General features: G+C 39.4%; 1 protein-coding gene across 2 annotated transcripts in view; it reads right to left on the bottom strand.

Annotated features, from left to right (window-relative positions):
* LOC119928288 (muscular LMNA interacting protein) overlaps positions 1-20,330 on the bottom strand; it is a 244,313-nt gene that overhangs the window by 76,786 nt on the left and 147,197 nt on the right. For both annotated transcript variants that reach the window (XM_038746434.1, XM_038746426.1), the window contains 2 exons: positions 15,190-15,234; positions 8,189-8,233 (listed from right to left, as the gene is read on the bottom strand). In XM_038746434.1, coding sequence (XP_038602362.1) covers positions 8,189-8,233; positions 15,190-15,234 — 90 coding nt within the window. The remainder of the gene's footprint in view (positions 1-8,188; positions 8,234-15,189; positions 15,235-20,330) is intronic.

Below are 20,330 nucleotides of genomic sequence, written 5' to 3' on the forward strand. Positions count from 1 at the left end.
AAAATGGAGATTAAGACTGTGAACCCCATGCTGGACAAGGACTGTATCCAACCCAATTTGCTTGTATCCACCCCAGCGCTTAGTACAATGCCTGGGACATAATAAGTGCTTAACAAATACCACAATTACTATCATCATCATCATTATTGTTATCATTAAGTTAGTCAACTTGGACACAGTCCCTATCCCACAAGGCACTCAAAATCAAGGTAGAAGGGAGAACAGGCATTTGATCCCTATTTTACAGTTGAGGAAACAGACATAGAGAAGTCAAGTGACTTGCCTAAGATCTCAAAGCAAGCAATTGGCAGAGCCAAGAATAGAACCCTGATACTATGACTTCCAGGCCTGTGCTCTTTCCACTAGGCCATGCTGCTTGGATGCAAAACAAGCCAAGTTCTTAAGGAAAGCACCCCTATTTTGGAGGGAACCAAACCCTCCTAGCCTACAGACAGACTCGGAAAATAGTGCTGCCAATCTCTCACCCAAATCCAGTCTCTTGCCTGGAATGCCCTCCCCCTTGATATCTGACAGACAATCACTCTCCCCACCTTAAAAGCCTTATTAAAATCACATCTCCTCCAAAGGGCCTTCCCCAACAAGGCCCCATTTCCTCTTCCCCCCCCGCTTCTGCATCATCTTTGGATTTAAATTTCCATCTTTTATCCACCCCACCCTCATCTCCACAGTGCTTACGTACATATCCACAGTTTATTTATGTTTATTAATGTCTGTCTCCCCCTCTAGACTGTAAATTCCTTGTGGGAAGGGTATATGTCTACCAACTCTGTTATACTGTATTCTCCCAAGTGCTTAGTACAATGCTATGCACACAGTAAATGCTCAATAAATACAATTGATTGATTGATTGATGCACCTCTGGGAGGGGGCTGGCAAAACTAGCAAGTCAATAGGTTAGGCAGGTGCTGTACTCTGCTCTCAGGTACTGAAGCTTTTCCTCTACTCTGGCTTCTGCCCTCTTCACTTCCCTGAGACTGCCTACTCCATAAGCTCCCTTTTCCTCATCTCCCCCTCCCTTCCACATCACCTGACTTGCTCCCTTTGCTCTTCATACCCTCCCGACCCCACAGCACTTATGTTTATACGTGTACACCTATAATTCTATTTATTTATATTGATGACTGTTTACCTGTTTTGATGTCTCTCTCCTTCCCTCTAGACTGTAAACCCATTGTAGGCAGGGATTGTCTCTCTTTATTGCTTAATTTTATTTTCCAAGCACTTAGAACAGTGCTCTGCACAAAGTAAGTACTCAATAAATATGATTGAATGAATGAATTAATCATTTCCTCCTAGCCAAATCCATTGGACTTCACTGTATCTCAATCCCCTTCAACTTCTCATCAACTTTGGACATTGTGAATCACTCCCTTCTCCTGGAAACTCTAGCTAACCTTAGTTTTACCGACACAGTTCTCTCCTGGTTCTAATTTTATCTCTCTAGCTCTCCCCACAGAACTGTCCTGTCCCCAAATAGAGACCTCTTATCTCTTGACCCCACCCCATTATCCCAAACCATCATATCCTATCTGGTCTCCTTTCCCACATACCTACTCTTGATGAACAAATTCCCACCCTCAACTCCACCCTCTTCACTGAACTCAACTTCCTTACACCACTATCCCTCCATCAATCATTTACCTCCAACCTACAACACTGGATCATCCCAACATTACACTCCATGTTGATGTGCTTTTGCTTCAGATTACTGCTGGCAGAATTTCAGACAACAGACTGGCCTCATCTATCTCAAACTCATCCTCACCTGCTATAACCCTGACCATTCATCCACTCAGCAACAGTGTTTTTCTATCCTTATTGGCCCCCATGCCCATTGACCTTGCCAGCTGTTTCAGACTTTTAACTCTCTCTTCAAACCTCCTGTTTTCCCATCTCCCTCATCTCTTGCGCCTAATGACCTCCCCATGTACTTCATCAATAAAATTAAAATAATCAGGTGAGGTCACCTTAAAATCTCCCCTGTACTGCTCCAGTCTTACCCTCTTCCAGTTCTCTCTTCCAGTCTCTCATCCTCCCCAAGAGTATCTCAAGAGGAGATCCTTGACCTCCTGTTAAATCTACCCCCTCCATCTGTGACTCTGGCCTCACCCTTTACATCTTATTAAAATGCTTAAAAAGCAAAGTAGGAGGAAGAACGGGTATGAAATCCTCATTTTGCAGAAGAGGAAACTGAGGCAAAGAGATGTTAAGTAACTTGCCTATGGACACAGAGCTGTATTTAATTCTTCCATGCAGGTTATCAGATCTGAAGTATCAAACAGTCAATCAATAGAATTTATTGCTATCTCAGGACAAACTCATTTGTTATACCCAGAGGGAGGCACCCTCCACTTAGCACACATATATCTCTACCAGAATGGGAGTTGCAGGAGGAAAGAGGCAAAAAAAAAGGCTTCAATAAGGAGGTCATGGGAGCTCCAGAACTGCTCCAGGATACAAGCTGGTTAGGGAAGAAGATTTCACAGTCAATCTTTCTAGCCCACAAAGCAGGTCAGTCAGATCAAGGGATTCCCTTGGCTCAGGCCAATTCTAGGTCCCAGGAGTGGACTCAGGGCAAGGTAAAGGAAGTGAGGAATGTAGTGCTGACTAGCCAATTCTAATCACCTGAAAATGAGTGGCCAAAGGAAAGGCTTCAAGAGCCCACTGCAAGTCATCCTAAAGCTGGGCAATCCAGCAGCCTATCAGCTCACCTGCACTTTTATTGTGGACATGACTCTTGGGGTGTTCTTGAAGCTTAGCCCCAATCACTCAGTCCATCACTGGTGCTTACTGTGTGCAGAGCAGCATACAAAGCACGTGGGAGAGTAAAATACAGCAGAGTTGGTAGATGTAATCCCTGTCCACAAGGAGCTTACACTATAGTGATTCTTGGGAGGAGGAGAGGGATGTGACTGAGGAAGGGGTATTATGATTTGAAGAGGACCAAAAGCAGAGGTCCAAGCAGAGTCTGGCTATGGCTCTAAAGCCTCCTTCAACTTGCCCTTGCTCTCATGATTCCCTTGTATGGACTGCCTCCCCCAAAAAATCCACTAAAACCCAACCTTCCCCACCTTCAAAGCCTCCTGAAAAGCCACCTTCTACAGCAAGCACTGATCAACTAATCCCCATGTCCCCATTCATGTCTTCCTAACAGTTACCTTAGTACTCATGTGTATATTGATTTGTTTTTATCCATTCAGTTATCCATTTGTCCATTTATTCAGGTTTTACTTTTGTTTATATCAATTGCAACTATGAATTTACTTATTTCTAATTTACACTCCTAAGCACTCAGTATAGTGCTCTGAACAGAATAAGCACAAAATAAATGCTTTTGAATGACTGATTATTACTATAAAATGGTGATTAAGAATGTAGCCCAAATGGGTCACAAGAAAACTAAAATATACACATAGATGATAAATCCTTTGTGGATAATTAGAGAAAAAGTTTACTGACAGCAGCTCCAAATCATGAAAATGAATTTTAAGTAGTGTAACATGTTTCCCAAAGCTTTTTTTTTCATTACTATTGAAGGCAGAGTACTAGTCTGGGTGGACTTTTGGTTTGAACCTACATGGCATTTCTTAATGTTGCCATAATGAAGCACAGCCCCAAACAGGGACTGCAGAGTGTTATATGATAGGTTTAGCAGGAAGAAATCCAGAGGTGTCTTAATCTTATTAAACAGTTGTTTCAGGAAGATTGAACTGCCAAAAGGCAGACTCACAGTGACAGATGAAGCAAGTAGCAGACACAGCAAAATGGCAAAGTAGCACTGGTACTTATTAATAAGGTATTCATTCATTCATTCATTCAATCGTATTCATGGCTCCGTGGAAAGAGCACGGGCTTTGGAGTCAGAGGTCATGGGTTCAAATCTTGATCTGTCAATTGTCAGCTGTGTGACTCTGGGCAAGTCACTTAACTTCTCTGTCCCTCAGTTATCTCACCTGTAAAATGGGGATTAAGACTGTGAGCCGCCCGTGGGACAACCTGATCATCTTGTAACCTCCCCAGCGCTTAGAACGGTACTTTGCACATAGTAAGTGTTTAATAAATGCCATTATTATTAATATTATTATTATTTATTGAGCGCTTATTGTGTGCAGAGCACTGTACTAAACACTTGGGAAGTACATCGGCAACATATAGAGACGGTCCCTATCCAACAACGGGCTCACAGTCTAGAAGGGGGAGACAGACAACAAAACAAAACATGTTCTTTCCATGCACACATTCTGGAATGGTTCGGTAAAGTGATATATTGATATAGCATCTTTAGAGTCATGCCAACATTCATGGAGAGGATCTTTCCATTCATTCATTCACTTGTATTTATTAAGCACTTACTGTGTGCACAGCACTGTACTAAGCACTTGGAAGAGTACAATAAAATATCATCAATAGCATCATTTTTGAATACAAAGAATATTATGTATGAGAATAAACACTGTGGTTTTTCCTTTCCTTAAGAGAAGTAGGTTTCCCCCATCTAGACCCTAAGCTCACTGTGGGCAGGGAATGTGTCAGTTATATTGTTGTGTTACACAGATATATTATATACCCTTTCTGTCCTCAGAAAATGTTTAAAGAAACAAAGCTATAACTGCACAAATTGCATTGTCCAGAATACTTATACTTTAAAATCTTCTAGACTGTGAGCCCATTGTTGGGCAGGGATTGTCTCTATTTGTTGCCAAATTGTACTTTCCAAGTGCTTAGTACAGTGCTCTGCACACAGTAAGTGCTCAATAAATATGACTGACTGAATGAATGAAAATCTGTCCTGTTTACAATATTTCATGAGTCAAGAAGAGGAATGGTGCAAAAAACGTAAGAAGGAAAATACAAAAAATGCTTTTAATACAGAGTGTTCTGTGCTATATAAAATTGTCAAGGATAAACACCTTTCAACCATGATCTTAGTGGTACATTTTTCTAAACAACAGTGACATCAAGTACTCTCAGTCAGATGAGTCATATGACACGAAGTGTGACACATTTGATGGCAATCAGCATTGGAAACAAAATGATACGCTAAATTAAGAACTTCTAAGTTCACTCATTTTTAACTGAACAGAGCAGTCAGAGAGAAATGGACATTGTTCTTTAACGTCAACCCTGAATATTGAGTCAGTGGACAACAAAAGGTTTGCAGTGACATGCTCTTTAATGATTGCAAAATGACAAACTGGAAAAGATATCAAGGGGTCATCTAGATCAGCCTCTGCATCCAAACACATCTAACCACCCAAGAAAGAAAATTAATTTTATTGCATTCCTTAATATCTCCAAATTCCCTATCCACCATCATCAGTAGTTCCAGGATGCATAATCCTCACTGTCACAAATTTATTTCCTTTTGCTTCACATGCAATATAAAACAATACCCAGAGTAATCACAATCATATTGACCATACTGTACCATTTTATAAGCCATTCATTCATTCAATCATATTTATTGAGTGCTTACTGTGTGCAGAGCCCTGTACTAAGTGCTTCCCTTCTCAAAGGACTGTTCTTCAGGGCACATAAACACTAGCACTCTGGCCTTTTCTGACAATGCTAGTTTCCCAACTCTTTAAATATTTTTGTTTCTCCCTTCTGTACTTCAACAAGTCACTCCAAATGCTTCATATGTATGTGATATCTTTCTGGGAAGCGCTTGGCACAAACTCCACAGAGCACTTAAACTCAACAAATGATATTACCTTGAGGAAGGCGGCAGAGACACTATTTCTATCCTATAAATGAACAGTGGCAGGATTGGGTTATCATCATCATCATCAATCGTATTTATTGAGCGCTTACTGTGTGCAGAGCACTGTACTAAGCGCTTGGGAAGTACAAGTTTGCAACACATAGAGACAGTCCCTACCCAACAGTGGGCTCACAGTCTAAAAGGGGGAGACAGAGAACAAAACCAAACATACTAACAAAATAAAATAAATAGAATAGATATGTACAAGTAAAATAAATAAATAAATAAATAAATAAATAACCCAGTGGGATATTAAACTGTTGGCCCAGAAATGTCCAGGGCACAAAGTATGATGAGCAGCAATGACCAGCAAGTAGAGTAGCCATAAGTCCAGTTTCATACCAGATTTCCATTAGTTTGTCCCCTGTCCAATGCAGACATGGCAGAGGATGCTTTTATGCATTTTTATTTTAAGCACCCAGTCTTTCTCTGCTTCAGTTCCTGCCACAGAGTCCTGCAGCTTAGAAGCATCACCTGTGTTCCCAGAGAACTGGCAGTGAAATGTAAAATCTCTGAAGTAAATTGGAGATGATGTGGGAAAAGAGGGTGTCCCCTGAAAAATGCTCTAGGTTCAGTATAGAGTTCCACAAAATGTGCATTAGCTGTCATTGCATTTCCCTGAGGACCTGATGCAATGCATGTGGCATCATGCATGTCCATGTCCAGTAACTGTGAGGTCCATTAGTGGCCACTGCTCCAGTGAAGGCAAAAACCAAACACCAGCCACATTTAGGACTTACCTCCCTACTTAGTGGTGCCGGAGATTAGAAGAAATGTTTATTTGTTCAGCTTATTTTCTTGGTTTTTTTATACTAAAACTGTAAAATGTTATTTTGCCCACAGCAGCTGATGTGGTGCATTGAAATGAAACTGGGACTATGCTTCACATAAAGTTCATGATTGTAGATGGTGTAGTGGAAAAACCATGGGCCCGGGAATCAGAAGGTCATGGGTTCTAGTCCCAGCTCTGCTGCTTATCTGCTGTGTGACCTTGGGCAAGTCACTTCACTTCTCTGAGCTTCAGTTACCTCATATGTAAAATGGGGATTGGACTGTGAGCCCCACGAGGGAGAGGGACTGTGTCCAACCCGATTTGCTTGCATCCACCCCAGCACTTAGTACAGTGCCTGGCACCTAGTAAATGCTTAACAAATGCCATAATTATTAGTAGTAGTTGTAGTAGCTTGATTGAATTAAATTGGTAAAAGCTATCATGAGGTCTGGACTACATAATCTGTGAAGCAAACAAATAATTTTCTCAAATAATGAACTAGAAAAGACAATTATCACTTCATTTATCACACTTATGACAGCTTCCAGTTAGGTTAGCCTCCCTTTCCTCCAATGTAAACCTGTAAAAGATTTAATTCTGTGAAAAGGAAATTAAAATGACCATAAAGGGAATAACTGCACTGAAGATGAAATCAAAAGATATCTTCGTATCTGGAATAAATTTTCTTGGTGATAATTCTTTCATAAACTAACATACCCTTCTAGGGGTTTGTGTGCCTTAGAACTTAATTTTGAGCTTCGTAAAGGTGGGTCTTGAACGCCTTAAAAGAAAGATCCAATATGAGTGCAAAGTAAGAAATCCAGAGTGCAAAGAAATTATTCATTCAAGACTGCCCCTGAAAACACACAAGCCTTACTGAAAAAATGGAGTAAATATAGCCCCCTTGATACTTCATATTATTCTCTTTCACTTTATCTAGTGATTATGTTGTTGCTTCTGGAAAACCAAATCCAATGGAGCTAAACATAATTCATATTTGACAACTATTAAAAACTTGATTATACCGGTATCTAGATTCCAAAATAATATTTTTCCCTTTTAATATTCACAGAAAAGTGCTCTCCAGACTTTTCAATTCATTCTTGAATATAACCCATTTATTTCCTAAATAATCTCACCATTTCAAATATATTAATATTTCCTTATCAAAGGGAGTCAATTTTTATTTAAAAGTTTTCCCTCATTTTTCCATAAAACCATTCAACTTCATTAAGATATTTCAGGGCTTGCTTGTTTCCATAGTAACCCCCTTGATAACTGGCTACGTGCCCACTGTTACAAACAATTTACTTTAACTACCTTATACTCATAATAAAAACACACAAGAGTTCTGAGAGACTTGCAAGTTTTTCCACTAGTGATAGTAATACATTACATAAATATCTACCTGTTTGGGATGCACTAACCACCTCAAAAATATCATCAATAATAAATGGAAAATGGATGTATTCATATTCAATAATAATGGTGATAACTCTTGAGAAAAACATTCCAAAGAATTTATAACTTACTCACTGTTTTCACCAAGATCCCTCTCCCTCTGTGAAAGCTATCTATACCAATTACTATTTTTATTTGAAGAATTGCTGATTTAGAAATTTGATACTCACCAGTTGACTCTCACCCACAGTAGACATTGGTAGAGAAAGATTAGCCTGCAAAATGTCAACATGTATATGCAATATTAGATAAACACTCATTATAAAATGATCCTATAATGGCCACAAAAAGCAAGATGTGAAAATTTTAAATGGTTGTGGAGCCATTTCCCTGATAAAAAAAAAACAACCCAAATTCCCCACACAATTCTTACTAAATTAAAAAAATTAAAATTTTGAGAATTTTAAGTTATTTAAAAAACAATCTAAATTTTAAATGTTGTGGTTCTTTCTATTGTTCAGTAATTCCTGGAAACTAAAATGACAAAATCCATTTATAAGGATCTGAAACTCCTGACTGGACCTATGTGAAGGTTGTAAGCTCGTTGAGGGCAGGAAATGTGTCTGCTAATTCTGTTGTATTTTATTCTCCCAAGCATTTAGTACAGTGCTAGGCACACAGTAAATGATCAGTAAATACCATTGATTTATCGATTGATTGATTAGTGGGACAAAATTTTCCATTGGTAAGTATTGTTTTGCTCATGATAGTAGTAGTCAGAGAAGTAATTTCAGCCCAGTGAAAGTCTTCTACCCATTTTGACATTATTATCTAAAGTCTTTTTCACACTACAGCAGGAAACTTGGGTGTAGACTTGAACAAACCTCCTCTTCTGACCCAAGATAAAGATTTTCTCCAATGAGAAGAAAGGAAGAATGAAAGAGTGATGAAAAGCAATATAAAATCAAAGGGAAAGGAATCAATGAAAAGGTGAATGAAAACAACAAAAGGTTTCATGGCTGGTATGGAAAACTGAGGGAGAACTAGGCCCCGATAGTGCAGGGCAACTAGCAAATAACGTCAATTCAATTCAATTCAATCATATTTATTGAGCACTTACTCTGTGTAAAGCACCATACTAAATGCTTAAAATAATGGAGGACACGTTTGTTCCTGAGACTTCAGGACTGAGAACTTGTATAGATGAATTCATTCATTCATTTATTCAATTGTATTTATTGAGTACATACTGTGTGCAGAGCACTGTACTAAGCACTTGGACAGTACAATTCAGCAATAGAGACAATCCCTGCCCACACCGGGCTTACAGTCTAGAAGGGGGAGACAGACATCAAAACAAGTAAACAGGAATCAATATCAATAGAATTATAGATATATACACATCAAAACAAGTAGTGGTTTGTGCAACACCACTGCCTCATCCATCATCCATGTAGTTTTTTCCAGGTTTCTTTTTTTTTTTTTGATGGTATTTGTTAAGTGCTTATCATGTACCAGGTACTGTACTAAGTGCTGACACAGATAAAAGATAATCAGGTTGGACGCAGTCCCTGCCCCATATAGGGCTCACAATCTTAATCCTCATTTTAGAGAAGCAGCGTGGCTCAATGGAAAGAGCCCGGGCTTTGGAGTCAGAGGTTTTGGGTTCAAACCCTGGCTCTGCCAGTTGTCAGCTGTGTGACTGTGGGCAAGCCACTAAACTTCTCTGGTCCTCAGTTTCCTCATCTGTAAAATGGGAATTAAGACTGTGAGCCCCCCGTGGGACAACCTGAGCACCTTGGAACCTCCCCAGTGCTTAGAACAGTGCTTTACACATAGTAAGTGCTTAACAAATGCAATTCTTATTATTATTATTTTACAGTTGAGATAACTGAGGCACAAAGAAGTGAAATGACTTGCCCAAAGTCACACAGCATAAGGAAGTCCTTCTGACTCCTAGGCCTGTGCTCTCTCCGCTAGGCCTTGCTGTTTCTCAGGGATTAGTATTGTGCAGGTGCTTAGTAAATACTATTACTACTAGTATTACTAATATAATACTGGTGCTGTTCCAAAGTGCCCTGACCTGGCTGGTGGTAGCTTGGTAACATTTGTAGTCTTTGCCACCCACACTGTCCAGCTATTTTAAAGCATCCTTGCTGGAGCTGTGTATCTCATAGGATGCTCTTGTTCATTCTTTAGGTAAAACCCTCCAGCACAATAGCCTAAGCAGGAAGAACAGGGACTAGAACCCAGGTCTTGTGATTCCCAGAGAAGCACCCTTTTAACTGGACCAATAGAAGAGCACATCAAAGCTAGTTAAGTGTAAAGGGTAGACAAAGTAGCAGCTGCTTGAAAAAAAACAAAAATGGCAACAGAGTCTAGATAATTAGAATAAATAGATGAGGATATATCTCAGGGAATGTGTCTGTTTACAGTTGCATGGTACTCTCTTAAAGTGCTTTGTACAGTGCTCTGCAAATGGTAAGCATTCAAAAAATATGACTGAATAAACGTGATTGAATGAAAGGAGAGGGTGATAATAGAAGATGAAAAGAGAAGAATTTTTGTGAGAAACTAAATCTCACAAAGTACTTCTACAGCCACTGACATTCATCCACCCACCACTGTAAATTCTGTGTGGGCAGAGATCTTGTCAACTTACTCTACTGAAGTCTCCCAGGCACACAATACAATATTCTGCACCCAATCAGTGTTCAATAAATAGTATTTACTGATTGTAGAAAACATAAGTAGAGAGGAAAATTTGGAAGGAGGAAAAGAGAGCATTTAACTCCATTTTTATCAAGCTTCTTTGAGTGCATGAATCATGTCCATTGTACTCTCCCAGTTGCTTAGGACAATGCTTTGCACACAATAAATACTTAATAAATATTATTGATTGATTGACCAAAGAAGAATGAAGATAAGGAGAATGAGAAAGTCTAAAAATGTTTTTGTAAGTGGGATATATAAAAAGATGAAGACTTATAAGTTACAGAATTGGGAAGCAGTGAGGCTTAATGGAAAGACTACACGCCTGGGATCAGAGATCTTTGTTCGAATACCAGCTCCTCTGGTTGCCTGCTGTTTGACCTTGGGAAAGTCTTAACTTCTCAGTGTCTCAAGTTTCCTCATCTGTAAAATGGGGACTCAATACCTGTCCTTCCTCCTATGTAGGCAGTAATACAAGAACTGTTTCTGACCAGATTAATTTGTATCTACCCCAGTACTTAGAACAGTGCTTGACATACAGTAAGTGTCTAACAAATACCATATTTTTTGTTATTATTATTATTGATAACAGTAATTTATAAGGGGTTAGGTGACATTTCAGGACCCATTGAAAAATAAAAAGCTCTGCAGAAGTAGTCAGTTTGGGAAGAACATCTTTTTACTGTCTACAATGTTAGCATTAACTAAGAAGATTGCTGAGCTTTCTTAGAGGGGCTACATAGCTGCTTCTTTCTGGCATCCAGAGCCCGACCTCTATTGCAGAAGGGACTCTCTGAAGAACCTAATTCAATGCATAATCTGTCACACATGCAGGGGCCATATCTTAAAATATCAATTTCCTAGCAGCTAGGTCAGTGCTTTAAGTGCAGAAGGTGGTCAGTAAATGCTGAGGATGGTCATGGTGGCATGAGCAGCACTTCCAACAATGCTACCCACTGCAAGTCACCCTACCTTCTGTTCTCCGAGTTTATACAGCATCAAAATATTAAGAAGGGGAAGAAGATACATCTAGAATTGTTTTCATTTCTACCTGGTCTCTTTGCCTTATGTATTTCTGTATCAATTTTCTTTTCTTAGGAGAAACCCCACAGTTTGGTTGACCTACAGCCGACCTACACCCTCCAATAGGAACTTAGACCATGAGCTACTACTGGATCAGGTTAATGGTTCATCCAGCCCAATATTCCGTCTCCAACAACAGTTTGCTTGAAGAGACCACAAGATGATTGTCCTTTGTGACCATCTAGCCTCTTTAACTTTACCTTCTTCATCCTCAACATGTCTACTAATTAACTGTGGACCATTTGATAATTTTGCTCTAGCAAATAGTAAAATATCAGGCTCTTTCACACTACAACTTCAAATATTTCACTAGCAAACACTTTTTTAAAATCTAGAAATGGGTCAGAGGGATCCATTTATTTTAAGAGAGCCAGTTGAAAAATTGGGATTTTTTTAAAGTTCATATCGACAAGAAAGTGAAATTACAACTGTTAGGAGAGCAGAGATGTCATTGGAAGATTTTCCTTAAAAAGACAAAAAAGTCTAAATTCTTTCTGGGCTGGTTAGACCTTGTGCTTGGGTCAAGGGCCATTTGAAAAGCATACAGCAGCAATGCCAGGAACACTGCTGTTCTACCAGATCTGGGCCCAGTTTCTTCTGTCTTTCTCTCCTCGGTTGGGAACTTACACACCCTGAATCAACTCTTCACTGATTAGGATAGACTGAGTTTCATTTTCCTGGAAAGGAGAGCAAACAAAATAGAACAAAGTCTTTCATTGTTGCCTTTGGTGTTTGCATAGCATGAACTACAATTAAGTTTGAAGAACTATTTGATATTGAATTTCATTTTAATGCTCACGGGTTGAAATTAAAGGAAAAAGTGTTTAACAAAACTGGAAAAGTGGTTTCCCAAAATGAAATTCTGATAGTAAAGTTTGAAGGGTTTCCAGAAACTCATTATGACCTAAACTTTCTGATTCCTTTAGTTATTTGAACAAACTCATTGACTACCCAACATGTAAAGATGAATCTGCCCTTTTCTCCCCAATTTTGATCCATTATAAACAATCTTGCCTACCTTATTTCTGAAGCATGTTCTAAAATAAGAAAATTACACTGGTGAAATAACTGCTTTGTCAGCAGGTTATGAGATCATATATATATATATATATATATATTTAAGAAATTAATTTGAAGTGCATCAAATGAATAAAACAAAGCTGTAGATAATAATAATAATAATAATAATAATAATAATAATAAAATGGTATTTGTTAAGTGCTTGCTATTTGCCTGACACTGTATTAAGCACTGGGGTGGATACAAGCAAATCAAGTTTGACGCAGTCCCTGTCCCAAGTAGAGCTAACAGCCTCAATCCCCAGAAATCATTATATCCAGTCTCCTTCTTTCTGGCAAGTCAGTGCCTAAGAAATCCTATATTCCATGCAATTTTGAAAATTACAGAAATAAAGATTCCACATAATCCCTTCAGAATGCATTCGAATGTCTAATTCCCTCAATAACCTTTGGGCAAGTCATTTAACTTCTCTGTGCCTCAGTTACCTCATCTGTAAAATAGAGATTAAGACTGTGAGCCTCCCATGGGACAACCTGATCACCTTGTAACCTCTCCAGCGCTTAGACCAGTGTTTTGCACATAGTAAGTGCTTAATAAATGCCGTCATTATTATTATTATTATTATTATTATTATTATTAATCCAGAAGTTGACCAAGTTGGACGTCAGGATTTGGTGTGACATCAGAATCTAAATATATTAAGGGTAAATGGTTGCCTGCAGGAGATAACCAATTTTCTTTTTAAAGGGAGAGGAAGGAAAATAATCTACTAGTGTCGAGTTTCATATTCTCATGGAATTAGAAGAGGTAGACTGTTCTTTAGCTGGACTCACAGCAATAACTTACAACAGCCACAGGTGCCCACCACCAGTCTGATCATAAAAGGTGAAAGTTTAACACCAAGGGAGGTAATTAATGCAATGGGCAACACATCATTGCAATTACAGATGCTCATATGAAGCATGAAATCTAAGTATTAAACTGACATTCAAAGGGAACTCATGGCTCCATTCTGTACCCAGGTGATAATTACTCCAGCTGCTCTATGTAATAATACTTCTTGAAAAAGTCTATCGAGCCATCGTTTCAGATTAATTTAGTGGCTATATAATCATTGCCTTGCAAAGATGTTGAATAATGCAAAATGTCCAGGAGGTGAAACTATGTGAACTTGGTTTTTTTTTTACATTTCAATGAGAAATTCTCCATTGTAGTCAATTCCAAATCATGCAGAAACATTTGACATAGCCGAGAGAAATTCAAATAGGCTGCTAGAGGAAAAATAAAACAGAGTTTTTCATTCAAGAAATGGAATTTCATTCAGATCAAAGTAAAGTAGCATAACTGAACCGCAAGCTTTTTTTATTTTTCCTGTGCACATCTTACCACGTTTGTGATTCAGCGTCAGTGTAGAATGACTCACCTGGTTCCACCAAACTTTATACTGAAAATGTGCTACTTATTTTCACCAATTTAGAGAACCGATGTTCAAAGGGAACTTGTTTTCCCTCTCGGGCCTCAGGAAGGTGCATTTTCATTTGCCCAGAGAAAAAAACTGGGCAGTGGCCGACCACCACATTGCGCTGCTGGGAGCCAGGACCTAACTAAACCTAGCTCTGGCGACAGCATCTTTTGATTTAGTAATATGATTCCCTGACTTGGCCACTTTTATCTTCATAATTCACTTTGGGTTATTCAAAACTGAAAATAATGCAAAATAATACCTAATGATAGTTCCTAGGATGTGGAAGAAAATCCACTGGATTAGGGAATATTACATCCGAGACACAAGTACAGCGCTCTACATCCAGCACGTATACTTTCTTCTTTTTTTTTTTTGATGGTATTTGTTAAGTGATTACTATGTGCCAGGCACTGTACCAAGCACTGGGAAAGACACAAAATAATTAGATTGGACAAAGTCCATTTCCCACATGGGGTTCACAGTTTTAATCTCCATTTTACAGATAAGGTAACTGAGGCACAGAGAAGTTAAATGTCTTGCTCAAGGTCACACAGCAAAGTGGCAGAGCCAATATTAGAACCCAGGTCCTTCTTGACTCCCAGGCCCATGCTCTATCCATGAGGCCACCTTGCTTCTCAGTAAATACTATTTGTTTAGTATTTACACTCAATAAATATTATTGACAGACTGGTTGATTTATTATGCTGAAGAAGCTCAATTAACAACTTCTTTCCCATGCACAATAGACAAACTATTGGATAGCAACATTTTTCAATTAGAATTAGTTCAAATGGAATTTGACACACTTCCAGATGTATCCTTGCCCCATTTCCTAACCTGTGAGCCAGAAAAGAGAATTCATGGTCTTGACTAGGATAGACAAATTTTATTAAAATAGAAATGAGCTGCAAGAAAATCATCGATAAAAATGAGTAATCGCATGAGACTTACGTATTTGGTTTCTCGCCCAGCTGATCTCTGAAGAGTTGAAGGAATCTGTACATAAATTAAATGGGCATGATCATGTTGATGAACCCTATATTTTTCATCTTAATTATTTCATATTATATTTTTCATGTTAAACATTTCTTATCCTTTGCCTAAGTAATATTTGCATGTATTTTCCTTTCTGTGGTGGTTGAGAACAGATTTGGGGATTTAAGCAAAGGACAAACTCTGAGTCATAAAGGGTAAGAAAAGAGAATAAAAACATCTGATTAAGACCCCTGGAGAGATCTGGTTTGGACAATTGGGCTGAGGAATTACTCACCCCTGAAACTGGGAAAACATAGGGAAAGAGGTCAACTTTGATGAGCGGTGTAAGATCCATTTTTTCACATCAGGAAGCAGAACCTTTGACAGGCAGAGTGTCATGTTAATCAAAGGGGCCTGGATATTTGAACTGTAAAGGAGGTTTTCTTAGGAGGGGTATTCTAAATAAGTTGGAGAATGTTTGCCTCCTGCCTATAGAGGGAAACAGGTAGATTGGAACTAGGACCTGTCCAGCAAAGGGCAGGGAAGATGGGATGAGTAGATGCCAAGGTTGATCAGAAAGGGGGAAAATGTGAATTTTCCTGTCATTGTTCTGGTATTTGTTAAGCTTTTACAACGTCAAGCACTGTTCTAAGCAAAGGGGTAGATACAAGTCAATCAGGTTGGACATAGTCCCTGTCCCATATGGGGCTCACAATCTAAGTAGGAGGGAAAACAGGTATTGAATCCCCATTTTATAGCCCCCACAAATATCCTTATCTCTAAAGACAACCAGGTTTCTGCAACAATTGAGGACCCATTTGGCTTGAACCCCATTTAATACTATTGAATGTGGAATCCTGTGAGTTTATTTGAAGTATTCTTTGTGGTGGAGAAGGGCTTATCCTAACTGTAGCTGAGGACACCTGACCAAGAGACATTCTAGGAGCTGCCAAAAAGATGTTCCCCAGAAGCTAAACATATCAGCCACAGATGTTGGGACCAAGGGTCTCCAAGATACCAAAGATATCCCTTAGATCGGCTGAATCCCCGGGGATGTTATGAGTCATCTGTGACTACCAAGCTGTCTCTCTTCAGGGCTTCAGCTGTTCAGAGGTGAGCCACCACCACTTCTTCTGGGGCTATGAATAGCGACTACTGAGCTGGCCTTGCCGGTGACTCCTCTGGAATAAAAGATCAATAGACTCGCCTCTCCGCTCCTCCTTCCTCAGCACTCAAGGAGTCACCGAACCAGTTCCAGCTTTAAGCCAGTCTCTTTTCCAAGGCTGATTCTGCCCTGTCTGCCTCTGACCTTCTGAAAGAGTCCCTTTTCTGGTAGAGGATTCTCACTTCCAATCTTTATAAAGGTGAATTTTCCTCAGAAATCTAAAGCTCTAAGGAAAACACTTTATTTTCCTTTAATTAGATCTTTAAAACCTTATTTTTTTGCCTTTTTAAAGATAGTGTGCTCAGAATTTAAACATTGAGTCCAACCTAAACTTCTAATATTATACATAGATTGGTCTTTGCTGTAAATTTAAATGCAGGAACACTTTATAAGGAGCAGTGTGATCTAGTGGATAGAGCATGGGCCTGGGAGTAAGAGGGACCTGGATTCTAATCCCAGCTCTGCCACTTTGCCTTATGACCTTGGGTAAGTCACTTTACTTCTCTGTGGCTCAGTTCCCTCATCTGTAAAATGGGGATTAAGACTGTAAATTCCATGAGGGACATGCTTCCAACTCAATTTGCTTGTATTCCTCCTATCCCCTCTCCTTATCCCCATCCCCCACCACTTAGCACAGTGCCTGGAACATAGTGTTTATAAAATACCATAATGGTCATTATTATTATTATTTACTATCTTTTTTTGTTAGTGAAGGTCAAACTGACATTTTAGAAACAGTAAGCACTTAATAAATACCACTGATTGATTGATTGATTGATTGAAACTCATCCTCTCCAATTTGCTCTCCAATGGCTTCTGCTCTTCATTGGCTTCTTCCCCACTGCTTTCAAACACACCGATGTCTCCCATATCCTAAAAAAACTTCCTTGATCCCAGTTATCACCCCATCTTCCTCCTACCATTTCTCTCCAACTCCTTGAGCGAGTTGTCTTCACGTGCTGTCTCTAGTTCCTCTCCTATAGTTCTCTCCTTGACCCCCTCCAATCTGGCTTCCATCCCCTTCACTCCACAGAAATTGTCCATTCCAAGGGCACAAATGATCTCCTTCTCCTAAATCCAGTGGCTTCTATTCCATCCTAATCCTTCTTGAGTTCGCAGCTGCCTTTGACACTGTCATCTATTCCTTCTCTGGAAACACTATCCAACCTTGGCTTTACTGACACTGTCCTCTCTTAGTTCTCCTCCTATTTCTCTGGCTACTCATTCTCAGACTCTTTTGAGGGCTCCTCCTCTACCTCCCACCCCTTAACTGTGGGGTCCCTCAAGGTTTTGTACTGGATCCCCTTATAATCTCCATCTACACCTATTCCTTTGGGGAACTCATTTGCTCCGTTGGCCTCAAATACCATTGGCTTTAAAGCACTCAATCACCTTGCCCCTTACTACCTCACCTTGCTACTCTCCTACTACAATCAGCCCACAAACTTCTTTCCTCTAATATTAACCTTCTCACTGTACCTCAATCTTGTCTATCTCTCCATTGATCTCTCAACCACATTCCTATCTCTGGCCTGGAACACCCTCCCCACTCTTATAAGAGAAAATTGCTTTCCCCCACTTTAAAGCCTATTGAAGGCACTTCTCCTCCATGTAGTCTTCCCTGACTACACTCTCCTCTCCTCTTCTCACTCCCTTTTAAATCGCCTTGATTTGCTCTTTTCATTCAACCTCCCTCCCATCTCCACAGCACATATGAATAAATGGGTTATTTATTTATTTATTTATTTATTTAGATTAATATCTGTATCACTGCCTAGCCTTTGAGCTCATTGTGCGCAGGGAAGGTGTCTGCTTGTTGTTGCATTTTACTCTTCCAAGTGCTGAGGACAGTGCTTTGCACAGAGTAAGCACTAAATAAATACGAAAGAAAGAAAGAAAGAAAGAAAGAAGGAAAGAAAGAAAGAAATAATGAATGAATGAAAGAAATAATGAATGAATGAATGAAATAATGAATGAATGAATGAATGAATAGGCAGATGGTTCCTAAATCTACATCTCCAGCCCTGATCTCTCTCCCTCTCTGCAGTTTCACATCTCCTACTGCCTTGATGACATCTTTACTTGCATGTCAAGTCATTTCCTTGAAATTAACGTCATAAACCGAACTCCTTATCTTCCCACCTAAACCCTGCCCTTCCCCTCACTGTCCCATCACTGTAGATGGCACCACTGTCATTCCTGTCCACAAGTCCATAAACTTTGTATTATCCTTGACTCCTCTTTCTCTCATTCAAACCACATATTCAATCTACCACTAAATCCTGCAGGTTCAACCTTCACAACATTTCTAAAGTCTGTCTTTTCCTTTCCATCCAAACTGCTACCATGTTGATCCAAGTATTTATCCTTTCCCATCTTAATTACCATATTAACCTCCTTGCTGATCTCGCCTTCTGTCTCTCCCCACTCGCCTATACCTCACTTGGCTGCAAGGATCACTTTTCTACAAAAACATTCAGTCTATGTTTCTCCATTCTTCCAGAACTTCCAATGGTTACCCATCTGCCTCTGCATCAAACAGAAACAGCTTACCATTGGTTTTAAAGCACTCAATCATCTTGTCCTCCCCTACCTCATCACTCTATTACAAGCCATCCCATACACTTTGTTCGCCTAATGCCAACCTACTCACTGTACCTCAAGCTTATCTATCTCATCATCAACCTCTTGCCTATGTCCTGCCTCTGGATGGGAATGCCCTCCCTCTTCATATATGACAGACAATTACTCACCACTCTTCAAAGTCTTACTGAAGTCACATCTCCTCCAAGAGGCGAAGGCCACTGATTAAGCCCTCTTTTCCTTTTCTTCCACTCCCTTCTGCATCACCCTGAATGGATCCTATTATTCACCATGCCTGAACCCTGCATCACAGCACTTATGTACATATCTGTAATTTATTTATTTATATTGATGTCTGTCTCCCCCTCTAGTCTGTAAGCTCATTTTGGGCAGGGAATGTGTTTGTCATATTGTTATATTGTACTTTCTCAAGAGTTTAGTCCAGTGTTCTATATACAGTTGGTGCTCAATAAATACTATTGCTTGATTGATTGATCCCCTCTACAGTGTATGCTCCCTCTAGACTATAAACTTCCTATAGACTGAAAGCTCCCACTAGACTTGTGGGCAGGAAATGGGTCTACAAGCTCTGTTATATTATACTTTCCCAAGTGTTTAATATAGTGCACTGCACAGTAATTGCTCAATAAATACCACTGATTGACTGATTGATTAAGAATATGAATCCCAAGTGGGGCAAGGACAAGAGCTAAGGTTCATTTTGCTGATTCTCTGTTGGCATTTTGAGATAACATTAGTCTACAAGCCCTGGTGTACTGTACTCTCCCAACTACTTAGTAAAGTACACTTGACAAAGTAAGTGCTCAATAAATACCACTGATTAATTGATTGTACAATCTGATTTGTGCAAAACAGCTGCCTCCATGCCTCCTCCTTTTGAAACCTTTCTTAACCTTTCTCATTCAGAAGGTCTCCCTAATTAACTTCTAATTTCCTCACCTCATCCTCTTGTACCACCTCACTACTTGGGTACTCAAACTCCTTTGTAGCATTTATGAGCACATCTTTATATTCTATTGTTTCAGTGTCTGCTGTCCCACTCTATTGTAAGGTCTTAGAGGTTAGGTACTATTTCTACTAATTATATTGTACTTTCCCAAACACTGAACATATTATTATTGTACGTGTTAGGCATTTATTATATTCCAAGCACTGTTCTAATCACTGGGGTAGATACGAGGTAATCAGTTTGGACACAGCCCCTGTCTCTCATGGGACTCAAAGTAGGTGCTCAGTAAAGTTGATTGATTTATTGAAATAAGAAGGGCAAGTTCAAAGGAAGCTAACTACTGTGGAAACAGCTAACTGTGGAACAGCTAACTACTGCGGGGATGTCTCTCCCAACCTA

This window comes from Tachyglossus aculeatus, chromosome 1, assembly GCF_015852505.1.
Source record: "Tachyglossus aculeatus isolate mTacAcu1 chromosome 1, mTacAcu1.pri, whole genome shotgun sequence".
NCBI classification, from domain to species: domain Eukaryota; kingdom Metazoa; phylum Chordata; class Mammalia; order Monotremata; family Tachyglossidae; genus Tachyglossus; species Tachyglossus aculeatus.